Below are 27,026 nucleotides of genomic sequence, written 5' to 3' on the forward strand. Positions count from 1 at the left end.
CCTAGTGTTCAAGCTCTCTCGCGTTTAAGTCCTGTTTGATTCCCCGTGTATGATCTGTTTTTGGTATTTTTGTGACCCTCGATTCTGCCTGTTCCTGATCTGCCCTTTTGCCTGGTTTGACTGTCTTTTTGGTATTTTGACCTCTGCTACGTTTCTTGGATTAAAGATTTGGATTTCGGACATTGTACTTCTGCCTGACTCTCTCTGCATTTGGATCCACACACACCTGCCCTTTACATCATCAGAAGAAACCAAAGGCAGGGTTCAAAACAAGTCTGACGTTCACCTTGACCTTTAGCAATTCATTTTCTTTATGTTTGAATTGCAATCCATTGACGTTTAAATAATTCAAGCAGCTGAAGGTGCGCAGACAATCTTGAAGTGGAAATACGTGTTCAGTAGTACTAGTATGATGAAAATAGTATAACTTCCCACTCAAAGTCGGATAAAATGTTGATTTTGTAATATTTATTAATTCAAAGACATCAAAGATCACTAAACTGTTGTCTTACCTTTCAAACTGTGCAAAGCTAACTGATTTATATTCAAACGCTGAAGCTAAGGCAGCAGATGTTCACATTTGTAATGAGAGCAGTAGAGAGAGTGATTCTGGAATGTATAGTTACTCAAGTACAAATCTGAGATATGTGTATAATACTTTACTTGATATTTCCATGTCATGCTAGTTTATACTTCTACTCCATCACAGCTGAGAGGGAAAACACGTACTTTCTACTCCACTGCATTCACTCGAAAGGTTAGTAACTACACTTTACTGATTTTACTTTTTTTTTTTTAAATGATCAATTTATAAAATAAGACACATTTTCATAAAATAAACTCCCCGATAGGTTATAAAATGGTTCAAACTAGCTCTGCCTCAGCTAGCTACAAGAGTAAAATGATACTTACATGTTAAGGCAGCAGCAATGACATAATATATTATTTTTTATGTCTTATAATATATAATAATGTAACAGTGATGTGGCATTTGGACTTTTACTTGTAATAGAGTATTTTCATATGGCTGCTTTTATTGAAATAAATGATCCGAATACTTTCCCCAGCACTGGTTTGGGAAGTGGGGTATATGTTTCACTATTTCTACTTTCTAATAGAGGCATTTTCACAGCTCCGGTATCAATCAAAGCCTGCTGCTGTGTGTATCTGTTGTTGGTCGCGTATCTGTTGTTGGTCGCGATGGTTATATTCAACAAACAAGGCAAGAGATTGGGCTAAGGTCGTGTTTGGGCAAAATGTACTGGCATTCAGCCGGAGCTGTTCATTTCCTTTTCCTGTTCTCAATCATACTGCGTCTTATTGGTTTGCTCTCTTTCATTTATTCTTCCTCTGTTACTCATGGATTCTATTATCAATTCTGCCTCTCTGCTTATAATTTGTATTATTTTGCAATCCCTCTTCCTGTTCATTTTCTTATTTGCACTTGTTGACACCATCTAACTTTCTATTTGTCTCTGCCTCTCAAACACAAACACATGCAATAATCACACCCATTTCCACATCCTCCCATCAGCTGTGTCACCACGGCGACCTTGAGCAGCAGGCCGCTGATTGGCTTCTGTGTTGATGATTTAGAGGTCGTGAACCTCAGCACTTGGAATTAATGGACTCTGTCGCGCGACTACAGGGCCCTCGACACATACACGCCCACATACACAGATGCCAAGGCTAGTAATAGACGGTCAATGGGAGTCACAGCCCTTACAAACCTAATTATGTGAACTAATGGCGGACATCAGCCGGGGAATACTCATTGTGACACACACGCACATAAACATACAGACTCTATCACAGCAGCATTTGGTCACACGGAACCTACATGGGAAATGTTTTAGGTGTGTGATCACAAATATACGTACATGTAGCGTCCAATGGCATTTGCTAACTCTGCTCTAAGTGTGACACTTGTTGCCAGTATAGGCGCTGTGAAACTACACACACAGCCCTATCTCGGGTCACGTGTGCACACACACATGCACGCGAGGAACTAAACACGCACAGGTTACACATCAGTTGCAGTGGTTGGCCTGGTGTGAAATAACAAGCTGCAGGAATTTTGACATGACAGCGAAATGAGGGTCAAACCAAATATCATTCACACACACACACGACAGCAAGAGGTGCCTATTAGAGCACAAATCCAACACGTATTCAAACACGCACACAAGCAGGAGGCTAAATTACAGTATTTACAAACACGGACTCCAACAATTATTTAATTTCTCTTTTAGCTTTGCGTACACAAACAATTCTTGTTGAGTTGCATTGCTCATTGGAGCCTAACAGCTGGTGTGATCTGTGCTTTAAGGGTACTTATTAGAGGCAGCAGTGCACTCCACAATATATACACTAATTAAACTCCTGTGCTTGTCCCTGTTGACAAATTTTCCGAGCCAGGATGCTCCAATGAAGCCTTAGACAATCCACAGTGATGTGGTAAATCTGCATAGATCCATGTGGGCTAAACTAATAGGAAAAGCCCAGAAACACTTTTACGGTGAACTAGTTTCTCCGGTGACCATGAATGTATGAAAAGCTGAAGCTGTTGAGAAATCTCAGAGAGAGATAAGAGAACCCCAGATAGTTCTTGGGTTGCTTTTTATCGAGTCTGAGCATTGATGAGTATTTTGGCTAGAGCCCCGTTTTGCATCAGGCAAAATAAAAGAATGACACTGAGCAAGGCGCAAGCATCAAGAAGACCAACCCTCAACCTGCCAAATTTGTTGGAAGGTAAAACTTACAACCACCTGTAGAATATCTGTGGAGAACCCTTCTTCTGACTAACTAGGACAGAAGTTGCTAATAGGCGAACCGCAGTCCAGATCCGGACCCAGACACCGTCCTATCCAGACATTTACCTATAACCTACAAATTATTGAGAATTATAAAAATTTTAACAGAGTGTTTCTATTTTAACCGGCGAACTCAGCGAGTCGGAGAGGCTACACAGGGGAGATGAGACGATCATCGGAGAAATAAGTGAGATAAAGTGGGATATAAAGAGAGAAAGAAAAGGAAAGCAGACACGAGAGTTTTGCAGTTGTGATGTAAATGTAAGTTTCTTTGTCTTCCCCAACATGGTGGAAGTCTCATGGTGGACAGAAACTCATTCTGTAAAGTCAAGGTGTTACGTCTTACCTGTGCATTTTTTCAGGCTTCCGGGTCGTTTACCGTGCATCCCCAGTTTACAGTTAAAGTTTTCCTCCCAGAATTCAGCGAACCAAACATTTCTTCTGTTGTTGGACAGTGAGCGGCTGCGGAAATACCGGTCAAAGGCTGTAAAAAAAAAAAAAAAAAGACACAGAAGGTAACCGTTAAAAAACTATTTTCCCTTTCTTTTATTTTAAACTGTACTGAGAACATCTACCTTGTTCATACACAAGATTCAAGCAGCATCGTTCTGATTATAAGAGCTGTTTTCAACACCACCCAGATGGGGCTTCCCTTCCACTGAGGCTCCCTGCACTAAAAAATGGAGGCGTTCATGGTGGTGTAATACATTTTGACTCACAAAAGCATATGTTATGAATAGCCTATGGATCTAAAGCATGACTAAAAAGCCATTTCAGTTGAGACATCCAGTCTTGGAGCTCCAATCAAATACTGAAGCCGAGGGCAAGGAGAGTAAGCCAAGCTTTCACAATACGCTGGCTACTTGTCCAATTTAATTAGTCGAGAGGTGAAGAGAAACAGGGAAATGCGCTTTTACTTCACTCATGAATACCTGTCAGAAGCTGAGATGAAGAAATGGGTGAAAGAAAAGAGGAATGACAGAAACACAAACACACCTTGTACCTTTACTACTTTGTTTCTTATTAGAGTAAATTGGGAAAACAGTGAAGACTCCTTCTATGGCCGCATCGCTTTATTTCCCACCTCAACATCATCAGTGGTGCAATTGCTATTGGAAAACAAGGAAGAGTTATTTATTGTTCCTTTGGACCTCGGATACGCCCCCAAGATGACTGCAAAAGAAGCATTTACTCTTCACTATTAAAAAGAGAGTGTCATTTCCAACACCACTGGGACTGCAGTTCAGGGGGAGCACAGTGCATGAGGAAACAGCCCGTGGAGGGCGAGGGGAATCTCCGGGGACTATCAGACTGACTTGGACAGCCTGAGCTGCGCCTGACTCGCTGTAAAAGCTGACAGGGGCTGCCTTGATTAATCTCCTCCGCTGTCAGGGAAACGGATGCTGTGCGCACCTGTGTAGCGCGATTGATAAGTTAGCCTGCTGGGAACGGTGGGTTTTACACCCTGCGTGGCGCGCCAGGTAGCATGTGTCAACTGGGATCACATGCATTCCCGCCGTGATCACAGATGTGATGCTCGTAAAAATAAAAATATCAGGAAGTGCCTCGCATTAGGTAAGAGAAGTATCCACCCCCTAGTAGGCAATTATATACACTGGATCCTCAGTGACACCAGAGTTATCCATTTAAAGGAATAGTTTGACACTTTGGTAAATGTGCTTCATTTGCTTTCTTGTTGAGAGATGAAAAGATTGATACCACCCTCTGTGGAAAACTCTATACTGCGTATGAAGCTGGAGCCAAAGGATGGTTAGCTTAGCTCAGCACAAACACTGGAAGCAGGGAAGCATGGCTATTTACAAAAGGTACAAAAAAAACAAACCACTAATGCCCTCTAAAGATTACTTAGTTGTCTTGTCTGTTTATTCCATTCAAAAACTGAAGTGTAAAAATGAGAAGGTGCAGTTTTACAGGGATTCATGTGTCAGACTATTTCTCCCCCGGGGAGCAGTGACATCTTCACTGCTGTTTTATTTTTTTGTTGTTTGTTTCTTTTTTTTTTTCTTTTAAAGAGAGCCAGGCTAGCTGTTTCCCTCTGTTTCCAGTCTTTCTCCTCAGCTAACGTAAGACTCCCCTGACTCCAGTAATTAGCAAAATGTCAAAATATTCCTTTAAATGAATAAGTATTTGTGGAATATGAACATAAACTGAACTGATAGTAGCCTCAATGGTAAGGATTGTGTATTTTTAAATCACAGTAAAGTCGGAATAATAACACCCCCCCACACACACACACACACAGGAATGTCAATTGGGTAATCGAACAAAATATTCCCTACACCTCTCATTATAAAGGAACACTAACTACTGATACTGTCAACAAAAGCTGAACACTTAGAGCTTCACAAAGGCAGGATCTATTGCAGCATCACATTGCACCAGACTGTAAAGTGCACCTAATAAATTGATAATTCGGCGTATGCACTCTTCATTAATCCTCCACTGGTTCCATCTCGCTCGCAACTCCTCTCTGTCTGCTCTGAAAAACCCCATAGCGTGTTCCCTCATGTCGACCAGCCAAAGCTGACTTTGATTCGTTTAAACTTCTACATAAGCTCACTCTCTCTCTCTCCCTCGCCTCTAGTTTATGTCTCGTCGCCTTTTGTGTCCCTCCAGGAGTCAATTATCTAATAGGGAGCTCTGACAGGGAGCAAATGAGGATATCCTCCCTGGCCTAATGGCAAAAACTTGTTGCCCGCTGGGATCAAGGGTGACAGAACATGAGTGTATTTCACTTTCTGTTTCTGGCCTTTCCCCCCTTCCCCCTTAATGTGATGTATTAGACTCTAAGCACAAACACACAGACGCACACAATCACACACTTTCAGCTGCCTTTCATTCATCACACAGCCTGGTGCATGGAACAAGTTACACTGCATATGAAAACTTCTTAATTCTTCCCTAATTTACTGCCCATTACTGACACTGCGCATGCGTAATGCGCCGGTGTCGGCTGTCTGTACACACACTCTTACCATCCACAGAGGCCCGTTTGGGGAGAATTGTGATGGCGCCCTCGGCCACTCTCTCCTGGCCGATCACGGGAGAGATTTTGGACCCCCAGCTGTCTGATCCCACCCACAGGAAGTGACCCGTCTGGTTGTTCCTTTTAGCTGCATCCAGAATTCGTCTGTTTGAGGAAAAAACAAAAGCGGAGAATTTAAATATTTATGTAGTCAAGGAATCGGGGGTGATGATCGTTGGGTGCCTCAGTCTCGATGTAGCTAAATGCCTTTTTGAGGACGCCTTGAGCAAGACAGTGAACGCCTCGATGCCCCTCCAAATCTAATCTAAATGATTAGACAGTAAAATGTAGGGAAACACCTTTAATGAGGAGTAATACTTAATGCAACAGCTGCGACTGACTACCCGGCAATTCAACAGAAGTGCTTTTTCATTATATGACATATAACACCTATGATATTATTACCGTCTTGTAGCTAGAGTCATTTGGTCGTTATAGCTTTATAACTTTTTTTTTTTTCGTCCAAAAAGCCACAGAAAGTGTCTCTAAGTAAAACTGCAGGCAGCACAAAAAATTGCGGTCAGTGGCGGTGGGGCACTTGTTTAAGTGCACAGCACGTACCGTATGTCGTCCTCATTAGCAAACATGATGATGGCCCTGGCGTTGGAGGTCTCCAGCAAGCGTCTGATGATCTTGTCAAACTCCCCCGGCCTGGGCTCCCTGGGGATCTTCAAGGACTGGGCAATGCACACACCGCCTGAGACAGAGAGGGAGAAAGAGAAATGGGGTAAAAATTGATCCATTTTTTGGCACTAATTTGCATGTTTTGGTTTTTTTTTGTATTCATCGTTCTTATTCAGTCGCTTTTCCTTGATTTGGCCTAATCCCAGTTCATAAAACTGTTCTAAACTGTTGCAAACACTTAATGTCAAGACCTCCGGTGGATGATGATAATGTGGTGTGACACTTCCAGCAGACTTAGTCCTTTTAGATGAACAAGGGAATAAATGGATCGTTGGCGTGAGCAGCAAAAGCCAACTCGCCGAATATCCAAGATATATCAGAAGATGAAACAGTACTGACACAACACCACAGCCACAGCCAAAAAAGCTTGAAAGGCAATAATTCAAATATATGAGGATCACAGATCCGCATTAAATGTCACATTAAACATTCATGGCACATAAGACAGATTGTGAAACAAAGAGTTGCAGAGTTTGGTGAGAGGAGACAGGGTATAAAGGAAGTAGGGTGCAACATTGGTGGAGGGAAAGAAAAGAAAGAAAAGAAGAAAGGAGCAGGGATGATGTCACAAAAAGTAAGTCACAGAAAAGGGAGGGAGGGAACGAAGAGAGGAAGAGGGGGGCGGATACATAGTGGGGAGGAAAGAAGAGGCGAAAAGAGTTGAGAAACAGCAATGGAGGACAGGAAGGAAAAGACACTTAGAGACAATGCTGAAAAGGAAATGATAGGTGGAGGAGGGAGGTGTCGACTGCAACGGGGGAAAACAGCGAAAAGGCAAGGGAGGGGAAAGATGAATGGGGCGACATGATGATTCAAAAATCACATCAGCGGGCACAGTGTGAGTGCCAGGAAATATCCTCTGCACCCACTTCACACTCACGCTTCATTTCCTATCGGTGTGGGTGAAAGGAATCGCAGTCACAGCAATATTGGTTATTTCACTCCCAATATGTGATAAATAGGAAGATTTTTGTCACCTCTCTCTCTCTCTCAGAAATCGTTATTGTTCAACCCAGGAAATATGGGGACAAAAAGGTTGAAATAGTTTCTGAATGACTTTCAGAACAACAACAAAAAAAGAAAAGGGCACCCACATAAATACATACATCTCTCCCTCTTTTGTGTCTGTAAAGGTGTGTGTGTGTGTGTGTGTGTGTGTGTGTGTGTGTGTGTGTGAGTGTGTCGGATTATGTCATTGTTACAACATTACTATCTGCAATATCTTTAAGCAGTGTATGATGTAAGACCGACTGCGTGTATCCATGTGTTTTATGTGTGTCTACATTTTCATATTGTCACTTTTCAGTCCATGTGTGTGTGTGTGTGTGTGTGTGTGTGTATGTGTGTGTGTGTGTGTGTGAGGGACTGTGAATGATGTCCCCTTTCCTCCCTGCCTGTTCCAGCCCATTTATTGAACATCTGTACAGTCTGTCGCTTTCACTACATCACACTCCTTACTCACTCTCGCACTCACACACACAAGCGCATTCATACCCACGCAGACACACGCACACCAGTGACTGCTAAAACAAATACTCATTAGCCTCATATTAAAAGCCTCTCAAGAATAATCGCTAAAGTGACAAAATCTTCACTGGCACCCTTGTCTACTCCTCACAAGCATACACATGCGCACGCACACACGCACACGCACACACGCACACACACACACACACACACACACACAACACACAGGAAACAAATACTTGGAAGTTTAGAATACTTTCTCAAGGATAATCACAAACTTGACATACAGTTTTGTATATGTACACACAGATAACAAATCATGAGGTAACAAGGCGTACATTATGTACACACACACACACACACGCACACGCACACGCACAAGCGCTGATGTTTGCATTCTCTCTCCACTGTCCTTGGAGCAGTATAAAAGTGATTAAATCATGGTTTGTTTCATAGCCTCACACACATCATCAATAACTGTCCCCGCGGACAGCAGACTTCCCAGATAAAGACACTATCAAATTATGTCTGTGTGTTAGTGTCTGCGTACACACTCGCAAGCAAACACACACACACACACACACCTGACAGTCAATGTCTTGGCCGAAAATCACCGCTATCCCCTAAAACACCTCTCGTCTTTGATGGAGCCTAAAAAAGAAAAAAGAAAAAAAGCGGCTCAATCACAGCCAACATGAGTTATTAGAGCGCACCTTCGCTGCTCTGTTGAAAGGAAAGCTGTGAGGTTGGGTCAGGGGAAACATCAACATCTCTTTTATTTATTTATTTTTGTCTAAAATCACTCAAAGAATGTCAAAAGCAGCAGTTGCTAAATAAACAGGAGCTATAGAAAAGTGAGACGTAATTACAAAAAAAAAGCCTCCAAAACATCTCGACATTCTGGGCAGAGGATTTTTTTGCTTTGTGTTGCAAAGTTTGAGAACAAAAAAAAAAAAAATAGAAAGAGAAACACATGACGCAAATCTTGTAAACAAAAATATCAAAGCTTTTGTTGAGACCAGTGTTTCTTTGTTGGTTGTTGAGGACGAGCAGACAGCTCCTAGTGTGAAAAAAAAAAGTTATGTCAGAAGTGAAAAAGTGCTCCTGTGAACTACAAGCCCCGGTATTGATTTTAGTGAAGATGTGGGTTAGAAAACCTGCATTTCAGGTACCTGACATGGTGTGAAAGCTTTTTGCAGGCCAAATCAAATAACTACCCTGCCGCCAGCTCTTTTTCCCAAAGAGAAGAGAGAAAGCAGTGGCCGCTGACATCAGACAGACATTCCTCGTCATGTGTATAAACAGGAGTAGAAAACACATGATTTGGCAGCCGAACGCGTCAATAATGTTCCCCATTGCTGGGACAAAGTCTGAATTAGCCGCTACATTTAGAGGAATCAAAGTGTGAAAAGCTGTTTGATCATCCTCAACTCGCAATTGTTACAGACAGAATCGTTTTACTTCTCTCTCTCCCCCCCCCCCAAAAAAAAAAAATCTGCAGGCTCATAATTTGGCTGATTGTGTGAAAACTGGATAATTACTTATTTAGACACATCACATCACACGCCGGCCATGCTAATGTGAGAGCAGTCAGAAATTCTCTTTATTCATTTCAGATAAAAGAATGGCCGCCGCCGGATCACAGTAACAGCCACTTTATTACATAATTCACCGATTGTAGCACATTCGTCTATAACGGGGCCAACTGAATTATGGGACCTACAGCTGTTGAAAAACAATACGCTGAGTTTATCGCTAATAACCTGATTATTGAGGCTTTACTGTGGAGTACAATGTGACTTAATCCTTGTGTCTGTTTATTTGTATATGTGCCTAGTTTGTTTACCTCCGTGTGTTGGTGTGAATATATTTTTGTGCATGTGTATATATATATATATATATAGGTGTCAACCCATGAGCTATGATGCATGCATACAAGTGCGGATCAGCATGTGTTTTCGTGTGAATGTGAGTGTGCATTTGCATCTGAAAAAGGAAGTTGTGATGATAAATTCGATGTTAAGTGCGTCCAGCACTTCTCCGAATGAAACCCTTATAGTCGCAATTAACTCCATTCTGTTTAGAGAATAAATTCATTCCGTTTCAGGACGGGAAACACCGCTGTCTCAACGTTTAATTAACAATCCGCCTCCCTCCCACACGCTCCCCTCTCTCTCTCTCTCTGCACCATTTCATCTATTAACCATAATGGGACATCAATGGGGAGAAAGCACACACACACAAAAAAAACAAATAGGAATTACTCTCACTCTACATATCTTGCTTCGTGTCATTTTTCTCTCATCTGCAGCCTGTCAAAGTTTTCAGGGAGTGCATCTCCAAAGTATTTATTCAATGTGAGAAAAGGAGAAAAAAAAAGAAAAAAAACCATTGTGCACAATTACCAGGGAAATGTAACAATCAATTGTACAACACAATTTATTAGAGGAGTAAGCGATAATGGCCCCAAACTGTCTCAATCACAAAATATCAAAATCTTTAAAAGCATTTAAACACAGGAAGAGAAACACACTCGTGGCTGCGTTTGTACTGAGTGCTGAAAAAGAGCCAATTATGGAAACAATATGACAATAGCAACACCTGACACCTGCAGAGAGCAGAGCTGCACACCTGACTTTTTTTTTGAGAGGTTTTAAGCTATCAGCAGAGGCAACAATCACCTTCCTTTTCATGTCTGCCTCTCTATTCTTCATCCATGTTCAGTGTCAGCGTTTGCATCATCTGCTCTTCTTTTTCTGTTGCCTCCCTCTAGTTCCCTACTTCATCTTCAATTTGCACACTTTCACATTTGGCTGCATCTTCCAGCAAACGGTTTGAAGAGATGTCTCCAGCAGTCGTCCTTTGCATCAGCTCAAGATACCCTGCAGTGACCCTCCATTCAACACTACAGGAGTGCCACACACACACACACACACACACACACACACACACACATACACATACACTCTCAACGATACACTCATCTTTCTTGTAAAGCATTTATACTGGCATTACAGCTTGGATACACACACAGACACTAACGCAGTTTTTTGATAAGCATGAGTAATGAGAGCAACTTTAAAGTGTGTTTCTGTGCCTGTGTGCATATCTCTGTGTCAGATGTGAGTGTGTAACAAAAATGAAAGGAAGGTAGTGAAATCAAAGACCCTGTCTTTAATGATTCTTCCATTAAGATACAGCTGTGTCTTTCTCCCCACACACACACACACACACACACACACACACACACACACACACACACACACACACACACACACACACATCTTGTCAGTTGTTGCTATTACATTCAATATGCTTGGACTAAATATCAGGTTGTGTGCATCCAACAAATCCACACAGGAAGAAATTAATTTCTCTCTCCGGCTTAGCACGCATTTCTTTGATAAAATAAAAAAAATTAATAAAAAATAAAAAAAAACCACCCACTGCATTCAAGCCCACACAAATACCTGCCAGTGAGCTGTAACTAGGAGGGAAGCACACACAAACACACTGATTTTGACACACTTTCTTTCTCTCCAAACCTCATTAGAACTGCTTTAAAATTAAAAGTTGCCCTCTGCCTCTCTATGCTTTGTTCATGGCTTGGGGCACCGCAGCGTGGGCCTTTGAAGTCACTGATTCGTGTGCGTGTGTGAACGCGCGCGCATGTTCCTACTAACGCGTGCTTTTTTGTGAGTTTTGTCCGCGCTTACCGCTGAACATTTGCCTTTACGTGTATTTGTGTGTGCACTGAAGTAACTATGTGCACGATACACATGCTGGATTTTTTTTTTTTTTTTCTTCTTTCATTTGCTTGGGTGTGGATTAAGTGGTGCAGTAAATATTAGTGTTCTGCATTTTTTCGCTCAGAGTTGAAACTTCTCCTCAGGCTTACAAATGAATCATTGACAACACCCACGGAACCGCTGTCCCAGGAAATTTACATCCTCCCATTAAAATATGCCTTTAAAGGACACAGGCCTTAGAGCATCAACTGGGCTCCAAAATTTTAAGACGGTCCTAACCAGAACTCGGAAAAAGATGCTGCTCAGACCTGATCTAACCCTGAGGTGGGAAAGCTTCCATGAGCCCATGACGGTCTAACGCCTGAAATTGCTTTAATTTCCTGATAATGAAAACACTGATATAGGGAAGGGAAAAGAAAAAATGGCCAGAGTTGTTTCAGTTAAAGAAATCGAATTACTTTTGGTAAATATTTGCTCGATTAGGATGGTGTAAATTCACACTGAGATAAAAATATGAGCGATGTCTGCACGGCGCTGTGAGTTATCACAGTATAAACCGAGGCTGCAGTTTGCAACAACGAATGGATATTGGATATTTCTAATGATCTACTGTGCATATAATAAAACGTTTCAAGTGGTGCTCAGACAAAATACAATAATTTGTGGTGTCTATCCGAAAAGCTAATTCACATTCTCGCCTCAGTATGTTATAGCAGAATTTAATAATACACTGACAGCCGCTGGAGTTGTCCCTCAGGCTACGTCTACTTGGCAAATTTATTACAATTCTAGACGTCGCAGATATCCTCCTTTTCTGGGTTATGTATGAATACTGCAGTGATACCTACTGTACTACAGTAAATGCTCCAGAGTTAGATCGAACTGGCCAAGAGGAGGAGATCAGACAGAGATAAAAAAAATGGGTGCAAGAACCCACTCTTTTTTTTTATATATATATATATATATTTAGCTTGTTTCAAAATTTCCAAAAGTTCGCGGTTAGGCAACACTAACCCTTAATAATTCACAGCTGTCTTAAGCACTATATAAACATTTAGGGCTGCTGTAAATGATAATAAATGCCAACAAAGTCAAACACAGTTGTAATAACATCAAATATGTGTTTCTTGTAAGTTGAAATAAAAAACTTAAGCTGCTCTTATATCTGCTTACAACTACATTAAATGTGTTACATATATGTACATATGTAAATGCTAAACAGGGGTTTAGTTGGGGACTTAGTAGTGTTACAACAGTTTGTCACATTGACACTACTAACAAGCTAAGGACAATGATGATGCAATACTCTCCATATTGCCCTGAAACCCAGAAACTGAAACCTCAGCTGTACGAGTAAGTGTACAAGATGGAACAATTCAATTTTTCATTTGCATGAAAAAATGATGGGGTGTATATGTATTATATAAGCCAATCTTTTAGTAATTTGTGGATGGAAAGATATCTGTATACAGTATAAACAAGTTTTGGGGTTTGTTTAACTTTTTAGCCTCTATTTATTCGGAGTATGTGACATCTCCCATCCTGCATTGCATTAGTGTTGCAGTAACCACAGTGAATGCCACTTCTTGTCCATCTGCACCAGTGTTATATAATGTAATAGCCATCGACGACCGACATAGAAGCTCCCCATTCCTTCTTGTACATCTGCATTACTAATCAAATGAGTAGCTGGTGTGGACGTCCTATGTAATGTATCTGTCTTGTTTTAGGAGCGGATGCAGTGACAGCATGGTGCAATTATTCCATGCTCCCTCTTTTCTCCATTAGGTTGATGAGAATCATTGTTTTGTGTTGTCACTCTGACAGCTGAAAATAGGACTAAATTTGAATGTCAGTATAATTTGCGTCTATGGGCTGAAGTTGCCGGGCAGCAGGACTTTTTCTCCATCTTTATTTTATACACAGAGGACAGACTGTGCCGCCTCCCAGTACATGGATACCTGAATTTGCACAGGGAGAAAAGATTGGACATTGTACAAACAGACATCTTTCATTATTTCTGTGTGTGTGTGCATGTGTGTGCAGCAGAGAGAGGGAGAGAGATGGGGGGGGGGGGGGGGGGGGGGGGTCCTGGAGGTTCGAGTGGGGAAAGTGAAAGAAGACGCAAACAACACACAAGGGAGACAAAGACTGAGTGGGCAAGAGAGAAAAAGAGACAGAGAGAGAGACAGAAGATCTTGGCCTTTTAACATCTCACTTCCCCTACCATCCCAATCAAAATGTGTGTGTGTGTGTGTGTGTGTGTGTGTGTGTGGGGTGAAGTATGGGGTGGGGCGGGGTGGCAGGTCTGTCTTCACCACAGGAGTCGAGCAGTTTAGCTGAAGTCAGCGTTTGCTCAGGTCTGAGGGGACACAGGTGGACACCTACGGCACGGAGCGTTGTGTTTGGTGTCAAGTGTGTGCACGGGATAGAGAGAGAGAGGAGAACCTGTTTGCATGTGTGTTTAAGTGTCATGTCTGTGTCTGTGTGTGTGTGTCTGTGTGTGTGTGTGTGTGTGTGTGTGTGTGTGTGTGTGTGTGTGTGTGTGTGTGAGCAGTCCTCTTGAAACTAGCCTCTTCTGTCTCTAGCATGTAGTACATTCAACTAGTATTGGTTCATAGCGCTCAGTCAGAACTTGTGTCTGTATCATCTATATAAGTTCTTGTAAAACACAAGTGACCTGCCCAACCTTTGAAAACCAAGGGGTGGGCCCTTGGTATCCAAAGGGTGCTTGCTCGGCTCCGGGGCAGAGAGCAAAGAGATAAAGTTGAATGTTATGCAGATTCCAGATTGAACTGCGTAATCTCAGCAGGTACAGCGAGAGCGCGGCAGCCTCACAAATGAACTCTTCACTGTCAGTACCACAGTGAGGGCTGACAAGTGCAACTGGAGACCAGTTCTGTGAGTCTTCAGGCAGGAGACAAGTCAGTTAATGTCTCCATCGAGTCATCTGACCTACTGCCACCTGTCACGGATCACCAATGCTTCCAATCAATAAGATTAATCCCACTGGCTTTCTGCTGGGGGGTGGGAGAGCAAAGGTGGAAATGGGTGAGACAGACTCGGACAATTAGGAGTCCAAAGGAACGGACAGAATGAAAGACAGAGGGGTGGGGGGTAGGATAGATGGAGAAAGATGTATCAGGTCTCTGTTGGTGGAGAGGCTAACTGCCCCCTCTCAAACACACCAGGTTCACAACGACACAATCATCCAATCAGAGGAGACCAAATTATAACACAATGTAAATAAACCCATCTGAAACTTTGGCTTTTAGCTCCTTTTTTCAAAAGTAGATTAGAGTATTATCTGTCCCTAATCAGAGATTATGAACTGGCAGAATATCTCGTAACTGTCAGAGACAGAAAGTCCAGTCCAGGTTCAGTGTCCACAAACTAGCAAGTGAACAAGGACCACACAAAAGAAATCATGGCAACTGAAAGAAAAAAAGAACATGTGGTCAGATATGTGCTCGACAGGTGAGGAGGAGGCGGAGATGCACTTCCTCCTGAAATGTAAATCATACACTGATATAAGGAATATTTACTTTAAATAGTTCAATTCTGTAATTCCAAATGTCAACAAGCAAAAACGTCTCAAAGTTCAAAATACTCCTCGAAGGAGGCAGAACTTGCTGCCTAATATATACCAGGGACAGTGAATGAACTAGAGAGACACACAAACAAACACTATATATATATATATATATGTTTAGTATATGCATAATATATTGTAAATATATAATCAATATATGTGTATATCGATCTTGGTGTTTTAGTGTTCTATCTTTCTGTTATTGTGTACTTGGCTAAAATGTTTTTTGACGCTTTGGCAACGTGATTTTTGAAACTTCCACGCCAACAAAGCACCTTTGAAATAGAAAAAATGTATATTAGATCAAGGCAAGAGGAGAGGAATCAGAAGGTGGAGAGGAAGAAATGGAAAGGGATGGAAAGATGAAAAGATGTAGGGGCAAGGGGGACGAGGGAGGAGGGAGATAAGCAAGGGATGATTGGATGTCAGACCACAGATAAAAAGCACAAGGTCAATGTTAAGCCCAGAGATCACAAAGAGAGGACATGTCCACTTCTCTCTCTGGTACTCCCTCTACCCTACCTCACCTCTCTCCCCCTCTCTCTCTCTCTCTCTCTCTGTAACCTCTGAGCGTCGATTTCTTTCTTCTTCTCCTCTGCTGTTGGCCAACACTCTCTCTCTCTTTCCCTGTGAGAAGAATTTTCTTTCATTTTTCTGTCATTTTCTCTCCCGCCTCTCTCCTTCTCTTTCTCTCCTACACACACTATCTGACAGTAATCAGACATCCAATTACAGCAGTGCCCTCAGACCGGGGCTATGTGTGCACATGTGAATGTGTGTGTGTACGTGTGCGTGTGAATATATGTGTTTTTTTTTTCTTTCTGAATACACACACACACACACACACACACACACACACACACACACACACACACACACACACACACACACCAATAGAGCGTCAGATCCCTGCTGATGCCTGTTACTCCCCAAGATGGGATTGCCCTGCTGTCCTCCAGCCCGTGTCTTATCTGGGGATGAAGGATCTCACACATATACACAAACACAGACTCACACTGATATATTTCAAACATACAAAAAAAAAAAAAACTACAAATATGTCATCAAACCGAGAACAACATGTACAAATGACATGTAGACTCAACAGAACAAACTGGAACAGAGACGCACAGATGTCGACTCACAAACATACCAGAATAGGATTACACACTCATGCACACACACACATACAGGTTCAAACACACTTATACACACACACAGCAGAAGAAGGATCTTAGCAAGGGTATGCTGCTCCACCTCCCCTACTGCGTGTGTCGCCGTGGCGTCACACTCCCGACAGTGAAACCAATGAATGAACTGTTGTAAAAATGTGATCATAACAGCTGACCTTCGCCGTGATCTTCCTGACAACCTCACATATCTTTTCAAAATGTAATATGTCTCTTTTTTTTCTCCACATTCTAAATGACAAGTACGTCCACATACAGTATGTGAATATACATGTCATTAGTTCATAGTTCTCAAGAATAATATCTGCATCACTTCAACCCAGACATGATTTAATGAGATACATTTAATTGATGATACAGTGAAGTAATGTGGGAGTTGTATTTGCTTCGGCTCTAGCAAAAGTTCAGGACGTGTGATTTTTTGCATTAATGTGATGCAGAATTGTTGTTATTGGTAAACAAGTGGGTGGAATTTCAAGAAAACAGGATGTATGTATGTTTGTTGTTTTCTAACGTGTTACTTCAGAATCTGTGAACTATTTTTTATTTGGACGTCTTGTTATATATTTCAGGCATATGATGTATAGCAGTGTCGTGTTTTGTGGGATGATCCAAATGTATAACACGGAAATGAAAATTAGCAAACCAAAGCCTGATTAAACACAACATCCCATATTCTATTTTCTGCAATATTAACAGAATATTGCTAAGTAGCAGTGACAAATAGCAGATTCTTATTAATGACACAAAGTATGAAGTTTGCTCAAAAGAAAGAGAACCGTACAGCTGCTGTGCTTTGAATACATACTGTATACAAAACTTAATGGAGCATGGTTTCTGCATCTGTTAAATAATTCTCCAGGAAAAAAAAAACAAAACACTTGATGATTCTTTAGTTCCCATAAACAGACACACACATGCCAGACAATCATTCCTACAATAAGCAGGGCTCCACCAATCATTTAGCACAGCCTAGAACACACACACACACACACACACACACACACACACACACACACACACACACACACACACACACACACAGTTTGTTTAACGGTTTATCAATGTTTATCTCTGCCAAATCAACAGAATCAGTCACCCAGCAGCGCACAAAGAGCCGACTGTGAAATGAAAATTGCGCATCAGCAAGTTTATGTAGTCATTCACAAGTGACAGTTACAGTGTTTAACTAAATACACTCGCGCATGCATTAAATGTTTAATAGGAACTTCGTCGATAAGTCAACGCAGCGCCACGCAGCTGGCCAATCACGCAGCCCATAGAACCTTCAGCCAGTAATTTCTTCCTATTAGAATCTGCCAATGAACAGAATATATGGGCGACATTATGGTTTTTGAATAGCAATGACCACACAGGCTTATTGCTGCTGATAGCATCTGTGTGGGCAAACATGACGCCTGAATGGCAGTGAAAAGAAAAAGCTTGGCTGTCTGCGAATATATTATGGGTTGCGCATATGTGTTTGTGTGTGTGTGATTTGTAAACGTGTCTGTGCATGTTTGTTACACCTGACACTGACACAGGCTATTGTGTGCTATGCTAACGAATTGCCACAGTTAGATGGGCGGGATGGCAACGCTGCGGGGACGCTGTTTCCCTCTTTCTCTCCTTTTTCGATGAATATATGGATGTGATGAGGGGTGTACAAACATAGGTGGTGTGTTTGTGATATGCATCTGCAATGAATTCATCTACTGGTATTGCAGGTTTTTGTGCAACTGCATTCAGTGCAAGAGTCAAGTTCATGTGCCTCAATTTCTGAATTTTTCATTACTGTGAAATATGATTATTCTTAATGTTACAAATGCACTTGGAAAAGTGCAGGTGGATGTATATTGAGGATTTTGAGCAAAACAGGTCATTTCTAGGCATTTTTTGCTATCCCATGAACTATTAGGAATTCTGCCACCTGTGAAGTAATATTTCTCTCTTAAAAGGAGCTATTTGTAAGTTTTGTTATTGCTACATAGCTAACGTTAGCATTAACAGCTGTTTACTTGAAAGTCTAGAAGAAACATTGTGAGTTCAACATCGAACTTCATTCCTTTACTCACCAAGCGCTGTCTCCAGAGGTGGCAAGAAACACCAATGTTAACTCTTGTCTCTATCATGTCTTTTTCTACAAGCTAGCCCCAGCCCGTCTCATCACCTTCCCATAGCGACTCAGTGAAGCCTCCAATCTGCTCTGAAGATGTAGCTCTCCTCAGAGGGTGTATTATAAAGACAGATGGCGGAAGCTCTTGTCAAGAGACGATCACCGTTTCCCTCTCCAGGCAGGAAATCACATTCGGCGGCACAGAAAACGTACAAATAGCCCCTTGAAATGGATGTTGAACCCATACTCTCAATTCTATATCCTTCACTTTATGTAATCCCGTCCGTGGTATTACCTCCCTCTTAACACATTGCGCCTGAAACCACATGGTTTTCCAGACAAATTCAAATTCGGCGGCTCACCTGGTAGAGCGTGTACCACATGGGCTTAGTCCTAACCGCAGTGGCCATGGGTTCAAGTCTGACTCACGGCCCTTTGCTGCATGTCATCCCCTCCCTCTCCATGAATTTCCTGTCTATCTCTCAATGTACTGTCCAAATAAATGCAAAAATGCCCACCCCCCAAAAAAAATTATTTGACTGACATCTACAATCAATATATCTGCTGCAAAGAAGCCCCAGTTCAATGTTAAAAAGAGCAGAATAAACGGGTGGGTTTCCACCACAGAGCAGAGATCAAAGAGAGAGAGGGAGATTTCTCATGGAACATTATTTGCTTTTAAATGATGGGATCAATGTTACCAAACAGAACTATATGGGGTTCAAACATGTCTGTTAAGCAATTACATTGAATTGATTCATTTTTCTCCAATGATATTAAAATCATTCTAAAATATCAGCCTCAGCAGATTTCTGTGACTCTCATTCAAAGGGGTCCGATCCAATACAGTGTGCCGTTTTCTTCACAGTGAATATAAAGAACGTCTTACACTTTGGCCAGGTGCTGTGAATGCACTATTGCTTTGGCCCTACATTGCCTCATGCATAGATTTCACCGGATCAATATGTCTTGCACATGAAGTATTCTTCAAGTATTGACGTGCACTCTTTTGGCCTGGGGCTCTCCCTCTCCCTCCCATCAATGGGCAGAGCGCTTTCTGCCAAAAGCTTAGACGACAAGGTGGAAAAAGCTAAAGCAGCACTGCGTAGACGCGCATGAGTCAGAGGGCTCCGTTTTCATGATGGAGCATGGAGGGGCTTTGCACTGGTGAGGTGACATTTTCGACAGACACACAGAGGTTTGCTTTCTCATCTGCAAGCGTTTGATATTTCGGCGATTCGCCCTGAACCTGACTGCACGGTGCAGAGGTTGCAGCGGGGGTGTGTTAGCGGCGATAATGCAGCGGAGCGGTTTTAGCGTTAAGGATTATGGTTATTTGAGCTCGCTCTGCGTACCTGCTCGGATCTCAACACAAGCATATTGAAAAAAAAAAAAAGGTGCACTGGAAGGGGAAGAGGTGGCGCTCATGTTAACTCTGTCAGCTACACCACAGCTGTGTGTCTGCCCATGAGATCAGAATAATAGTGGCCACTATTTGCATGCTCAACAACTGGGCAATTCATATGCAAAACTACAACCTACACAGAGAGTTGATCTGTTTAATATTCTTACGTTTTTTTTTTTGTGCGCCTCTGCAAATATTTCAATATTAGGGTCAGTTATTATTAGAAATGGACTACAAACAGTGTGTAATAATGTGCAATAACAGTGAATAATAATGCAGCGGGTTTACAAGGCACTGTAAGAGAGAGTTCACACTAGTATGTACAGTATTTAGTACGGAATCAGTGAAGCAAAGACTTGTATCAGATATGTACTACACAGATTAAATATATACAGTCAGTGTCAATCAGCAGACATAAACCACCATGCTCTACTGTGTACATCTGTCTTAGGTTTACTCTTTCTCTCACTTGTTTGCTGTTTGCCCCCCGTGGTGAACAGCAACACCCAGCCTCCCATTCATACAGCTCCTTCCATCCTTGTCAATTTCGCCGAAGGTAGCTAATGGTGGTCAAAGACATCGTTCTCTTTCCACTGCCCCTTTGACTGTCTCTCTATCTGTATCATTCTTTCTTTCCCTCTCTTTACCCCCCCCGCTCTTTCAAGCTTCTCCTCCTCAACTCTCAGCAGTCGGCTTTGTTGTGCACTACCTCTCTCTATTGCCCTTCCTCCCATCCCTCCCTCCCTTTGTGCTCCCAGTGAGCGATAACAGTAGCATGTGGCTTGCCTTTACTCTGTCTCAATTACACTTCCCACTACAAAAGTCAACAGTAAGTGTGCAAGAGGAAGAGAGAGAGAGAGAGAGAAAGCCCAAATAGACACTGTCTGGCTCGTCCATCTAATCACGGCCTTTAAATCACCACCATGTACAAAGCCAAAGCTCTTTACTCACTTGGCGGTGGAACCACAGTCAGCCCATGCATTGGAAAGCATGTTGTCCATTAGGGTAAGACTGAGGCAGCAGTTTTCCAGTGCATTAAGCTAACATTGGCTGTTTTTGAGAAGCTAAATAAATTATGAATACTTGTTTATGGCAGACACCTGACTAGAAAGACAGGTAAAGAGATACACGCGTACAGCAACAGATTCATACACAAAATTGGCAACCAGAACAATGAACTGTGGAGAAGGGCAGCGAGGCTTGTAGAAAAAGGGGAGACAGACAGAGTGGAGTCTATTGGCATTTACTTAGTATTTAATAAGGTGAGTGTGTCACGGACAAATAGGGACAGAAATCTACTGTGGGTGAATAACCACGCACAAACATGAGCAAGAAATAATGTATGCCCGACAGACGTCAGGAACACAAAGGTATTTACACAAAAAGAGATACACACCAGCATCTCCTCGCCTTAAACACAAACACACACAAACACACACACCCAGTCACACTTTCAACTGGAGCCAGTCGAGCATGTTAGTTGGGGAAAAAAAGGGGTCAGTGGTGATGGTTTTACAGTTCAGTTAGGCGAGAACTTAAAACAGTTTGACTGAACCCTGAGTAGGGATTACTGAAGGATCATTGGACGGAGGAGAGGAAAGGAAAGGAAAGGAAAGGAAAGGAAATGAAAGGAAAGGAAAGGAAAGGAAAAGAAAAGAGGGATGAGAAGAGGAGAGGATCATTATCACGAGCCTCTAGAGATGGCGATCAGGATTTCTTTTCATAATTTGAATAGCGTTGTCATGGAAGTGAGCATTCCAATTATGTGTTTGTAAAACTTATTCTTGCTATTTGAGGATACTGAGCCAACATTTATAAAAGGTTCCACCAGCTGGTGGTTCCCTTGGAGACTGTGAAAAAAAAAAAAAAGAAAATCTCTAAAAACATTGCTGTACCTGCAGATTTCAAACATATGCACACATACACACAAAGAAACACACAAAGACACACACACACACACACACACACACACACACACACACACACACACACACACACGCACAATTAGATTTCTTATTTGAGGGAGAAACAGAAGATCAATCTGGCTTTTCTCCCGGGCTGCTAGAAATCTCTAGGAGTGTTCTTTCTGTCGGTGCGTCTGAGTAACACCATGAATGAGATACAGACACTGATTTTCAGTATGACAAACAAATACCAGGTCATGACCACGAAGGAAACATGAACCATGGATACACAACAAATGCAGAGAGAGAGAGAGAGAGAGAGAGAGAGAGAGAGAGAGAGAGAGAGAGAGAGTATGTGTGTGTGTGGGGAACAGATGTGTCAGACCATCAGTCAGACGTTTCCGTTTCTGGTTTGATAATCTCTTGCCATCTTGAAAGCTGTTCGAAGACAGAAAAGTCAAATGCAGGTAATGCGGCTGAGGGGAGGTCAATAGACAGAGACAACTGCCAACACATTGTGGCCACAAGGAAACATGCAAAATCATGCATCATAAAAGCTTAATGGCTTTTTAGTTATAAAAAAAAAAAAAATCAATGAAATTAACCTCTAACCTGTGCAGTGATACATCATTTTGAATGTGTAGCATTGTTTTATTCACTATTTCTCCTTGAAAAATGACTGAAGCAATTATCATTAGCATTATCGAAATAGTTGCCAACTACTTTTCTGTTGATCGACCAACCGGTACATTGACTAATTGTTTCAGCTTTAGTCAGATCTGATCGTCTGCTGGGCTTTAAAAAAAAAAAAAAAAAAAAAAAAAAATAGCAGTCATCAATCTCTTACTGTATACATGCTTGTGTTCATGTACATGTGTGTCGCCATGTAATCGGTTTCATTAGTTGTGCGTGTGGTTCTCCGTCACTCCGCGAGTCTACACATACTGTGAAGTTTGAGTACTGTATATGAGAGGTGAGGGTTAAGGTGTTTTCTTTTCCCTTCTGTTTCCATTAAAGAACATCAGAAGTGATCTCTCTCTCTCCTGGGTGCCCTTTGACCCTGTAATCCAGGAGGCGGGAGACTGGCCTGCTCCTCTGCGGGGCCCCCGTGCTGCTCGGGGGCCAATCATCAAGTGGCCGCATTACACCATTATTTCAGCTTTCCCCTCTGCGGGTGGGTGGGTGGTTGGGGGTGTCAGTACCAGTCCATCGATCCCTTCCCTCCCTTAATCCTGCTCTCTATATTCATCTTTTCTCTCTCACCGTCTACCCCCCTGCCTTTTCATTCGCTCAGCCATCCCTCTCTCCTCCGCTCTGTCTCACTTTCTCCTGCTATTAGCTTTGACCATCCCATTCTCTCTACCTCCATCCTGATCTCACCACCCCTCCGCTTTTAAGAAACTCTACATCCATCTATCCCTTCCTCAAAAGCCCTTGCGGCCAAGGCTCCATAATGAAATCTCAGAAAGCCTTATTGTGTTGATTAAAGCTGTCAGAAAGGAACTAAGAGAGGAAAAATACAGCCGGCAACAAGGGAGAACAAAGGTTCAATGGTGCGTTGCCAATGCCCTTGTTTCAGTTACTGTTTAGCCTTCCTTCCCTTGTGTTTTCTTCCTTTCTCTCCTCCTCTCCCCCTTCTTTTGTTTCTTTCACTTCACACACACACACACACACACACACATACACCCTACTCTCTCTACTGGTCTCTCACTCTTTCCACCCTCCACGCCTCAGCCTCTCTCACTCCATCCATTTCAGTGTAAACAGCACCTCTCAAGGTATGTTCAATAACCTTGTGACCTTAACTTAATGCAGTTCTGTCAAACCACATCTGCCTCTCAAGCCGCTCTCCTCCAACCATTTCTCATACACCTTACCGCAGAGTATTGTTTTAGTGTTACTGGTCTGCACCTACACAGTTACAAGATGGTTCATTTGCCCTTTAGCAAATAGAGTAGGAACTGTGTTGCTTGCAAATAACGTGGTTTGCACTTTCCTTTGTTATCTCTCAGTATATACCCTCTACATCTACTCAGCATCGGGGCCTGCAGAAACCATTCACAGCTGTATGTGTCAGAAGTGAGCTTCACAATAACTGACAGAGAGAAGAACTGGGCAAATCCGTTTTGACTGCGATGGTATCGAGAGCACAGGCTTAGTATGTTGCAACTCAAGTTCTGAATTTATGTTCCGTCAGCCTTTAACATCATAGAAGCCAGATTAAATCATCTGGCAGCGAGTTGGGCTGAACCCTGGTACAATGCAGCCAATGGCCCATACACTCACTCTAACATTAGTTCTTACATTTAGCGGTTGCTCTGACTGACTTATAACAGCAGGGATTCTTGCAGCGTGAAGAGCGCCTCTGCTAACAGCAGGAGGAATTCAGACTTATTCATCAAATATAACATTATGCTTATTAAGCTTCAGGGGAAACGAGGATTAAGCACACAGCGACGGACATGTATTTAATGAGTGAATCTTTTGAATAACAATAACTACAAGCGACATCACTTTGTAGGAAATTTTTTCGAGCAGCGTGTCACAATCGCTGGAAAAATGAAAACCATCTGAGTTTTTTTTATTACAGTTTGAAAAAAGTCAAACAGCCCAATCGGTCACAATCAGGTGCTGACGCTGGTGCTTGCCACCTCTGCTAACCCCTTTCCTGGGGGGGGGGCCAACACTGCAATATGCTTCCTATCACCATTATATGGAGCAATAAACTGAAAGTCCAGCAATAGCTCTCGGAAAAATGATTATATCCCCGAATAGGTGCAAGAGATTTTCTAGGGAAACACAAAATGGAAACTAAAATAAGGAAGTAATTTTCAACTTGAAGATAACAGCACAGAGCAAGTGGAGGGGGTGGGGTTGTCAATTCACAGGGGAGAGCAAGTTGTCTGTATTTTTTATTTTTTGTTGCTCAGCCGTGCAGCTTCACATAAATAAGATAGCTAACACAAATGACAGCATTTCAAACCCACAGCTCTGACGGATTGAATGTGAGCATGACACACAGAAAGGATACCGACATGCGAGATGTTTACAAACTGGGGATTTGCACCATATGTCAACATGCAGTCTGTTAATCCAGTTACTTAAATATCATAAAACGATTTAGCATTGACCTCGGATGTCCATCTCGCCGTACTAAGCAGGTGCACACGCTATAATGCAAACAACCAGGGTTCAACACACAAGCACGGCGCATGTATACACCCAACTAAGCACTATGAAACTAAGGTAAACACACACACCCACACACACACATGCAAACATGTCTGCGCACACAAGCATTATCATTACCGGGCAGACCTGGAAGGCATTTTCCTCCGGAGGTTAACCTTCTATTAACATTGCATTAACAGACAGACAGGCGTGTGACAGCTCGACATGGCTGCATATCAACTCTTTCTCTTTCAATTACAAAGATGAAACCGCAGGCAATCTAGTCGGACAACCACATGGGGTCCTTTGAGGGGGCCTTGGAAGCAATCTGACTTTATGCCCATGACAGATGAGCGAGCAGCCCGTCCAGCAGGGTGTAAAAATGAGTTTGAATTTTCCCAGGTGGTTTAATGAGGACAGTGAAAAACAATCAAACCGAGTCTGTCACTTCATCACAGATTAAAAAGTGCCGCAAAAGTGGAAGGTTAGGCGATGAAGGCTTATTAAATGCTCTCATATGAGAAACATACGTTTCATTATGGACTATTTGAATCAACCTAGCACTGAATATTTAAAGAGGACAAGATTTACATTTAACATTTTGCATTTATGACAACTTTATATATTTAACAACACAGAATACGAAACTAAAGGCTGCTGTTGGATTTAAATTTAGTCACTATGAATAACCTACAAAGAAAAAAAAAAAAAAAATTGGAAACTGCTTCAGGCATAAAAGTGGCTGGACAGAGATCGATGAATAAAATACTGTTCGGGCAAAATACGGAAAAGAAAATTCTTCTGTCTACCAAACTGGAGCCGAACTGCAGCGGGCGCCTGAGAATTCAGAAACAGGTTTAAATTGACAAAATAATACAGCGTTCCACTTTCTGCACCTCTTTTCGTTTACAATGACTGAAACAATTCCCCCAGTAAACAAATAAGAGCTTGCTTTTATAAAGGTATCACTACTTTCATGCAATGCGTCTACTGGCACGATAAACATGTCCCTCTAGTGACTGAGCTAATTCAGCATTGCTCTCATAACATAGTTTAATAACCCAAACAGAAGTAGACGTTTGACACACTACAACTCTGTTTTTAAAAAATTCAAACAGGCATTGATTTGGTGTTTAATTACAGATAAAAATACTCCTCTCTGAACAAGGTGTTTCAGGAACTCATCAAATAGTATCTCAAAGATACTAAATCACTGAAATTGTTATTGTTAAAAGTTATTTTTCATGTTTCAGTATTTAACCGTTGCAATTAATTATTTTGAGTTTGTCAATGTTAGGAGAGCAGCAACTCAGATTGGCGCCGACACTGACCAATCTTAAGCGGATCAGATAATCGTCTACGAAAACAACTCATATTAAAACTTCATATTAAAAAGTCACTGTTTTAAATAATTCAGTGGTTCTACCTTTATGCAGTTGCATAAGGCTACCGATTGGACGGAGGTTAGATACCTGATACATGACAGGAGGCTTGGATGCCTATATCTCTAGGCTCATTACATGAGGGCAGTCAGACCATTCGCCCAAGTGATTCTGCCACAAACTGAATCAATAACTTGATCAGAAAGTAATTTTGAAGGTTATTGGTGGTCTGGGTAAAAAAGGTTGTTTATCAGAAGACCGCGGTACAGGAAAACACATGACCCGGCCATTTCTGCAACAGCCTGAATCAATGGGAGGATGATCAGGGAAGATATTGGCAACATGAGGGGCAGGAAGAGCATTACTCTCCTCAGCACAAAACAATTGATAGGCAATGTATCTCGGCTACAGCCAGGAGACACACACACATACACACATACACACATACACACACACAGACACACATACATACATACATACAGACAGACAGACAGACAGACAGACAGA

The 27,026-nt window shown here is 42.0% G+C and overlaps 1 protein-coding gene across 2 annotated transcripts in view; it reads right to left on the bottom strand.

Annotated features, from left to right (window-relative positions):
* grm8a (glutamate receptor, metabotropic 8a) overlaps positions 1-27,026 on the bottom strand; it is a 228,458-nt gene that overhangs the window by 69,949 nt on the left and 131,483 nt on the right. For both annotated transcript variants that reach the window (XM_023417987.2, XM_087177051.1), the window contains exons 4-6: positions 6,421-6,556; positions 5,810-5,964; positions 3,160-3,297 (exon numbers count right to left, since the gene is read on the bottom strand). In XM_023417987.2, the coding sequence (XP_023273755.1) occupies positions 3,160-3,297; positions 5,810-5,964; positions 6,421-6,556 (429 nt within the window). The remainder of the gene's footprint in view (positions 1-3,159; positions 3,298-5,809; positions 5,965-6,420; positions 6,557-27,026) is intronic.

Source organism: Seriola lalandi, unplaced genomic scaffold, assembly GCF_002814215.2.
Source record: "Seriola lalandi dorsalis isolate HSWRI2012SDOR001 ecotype SW California unplaced genomic scaffold, Sedor1 jcf7180002054579, whole genome shotgun sequence".
NCBI lineage: Eukaryota > Metazoa > Chordata > Actinopteri > Carangiformes > Carangidae > Seriola > Seriola lalandi.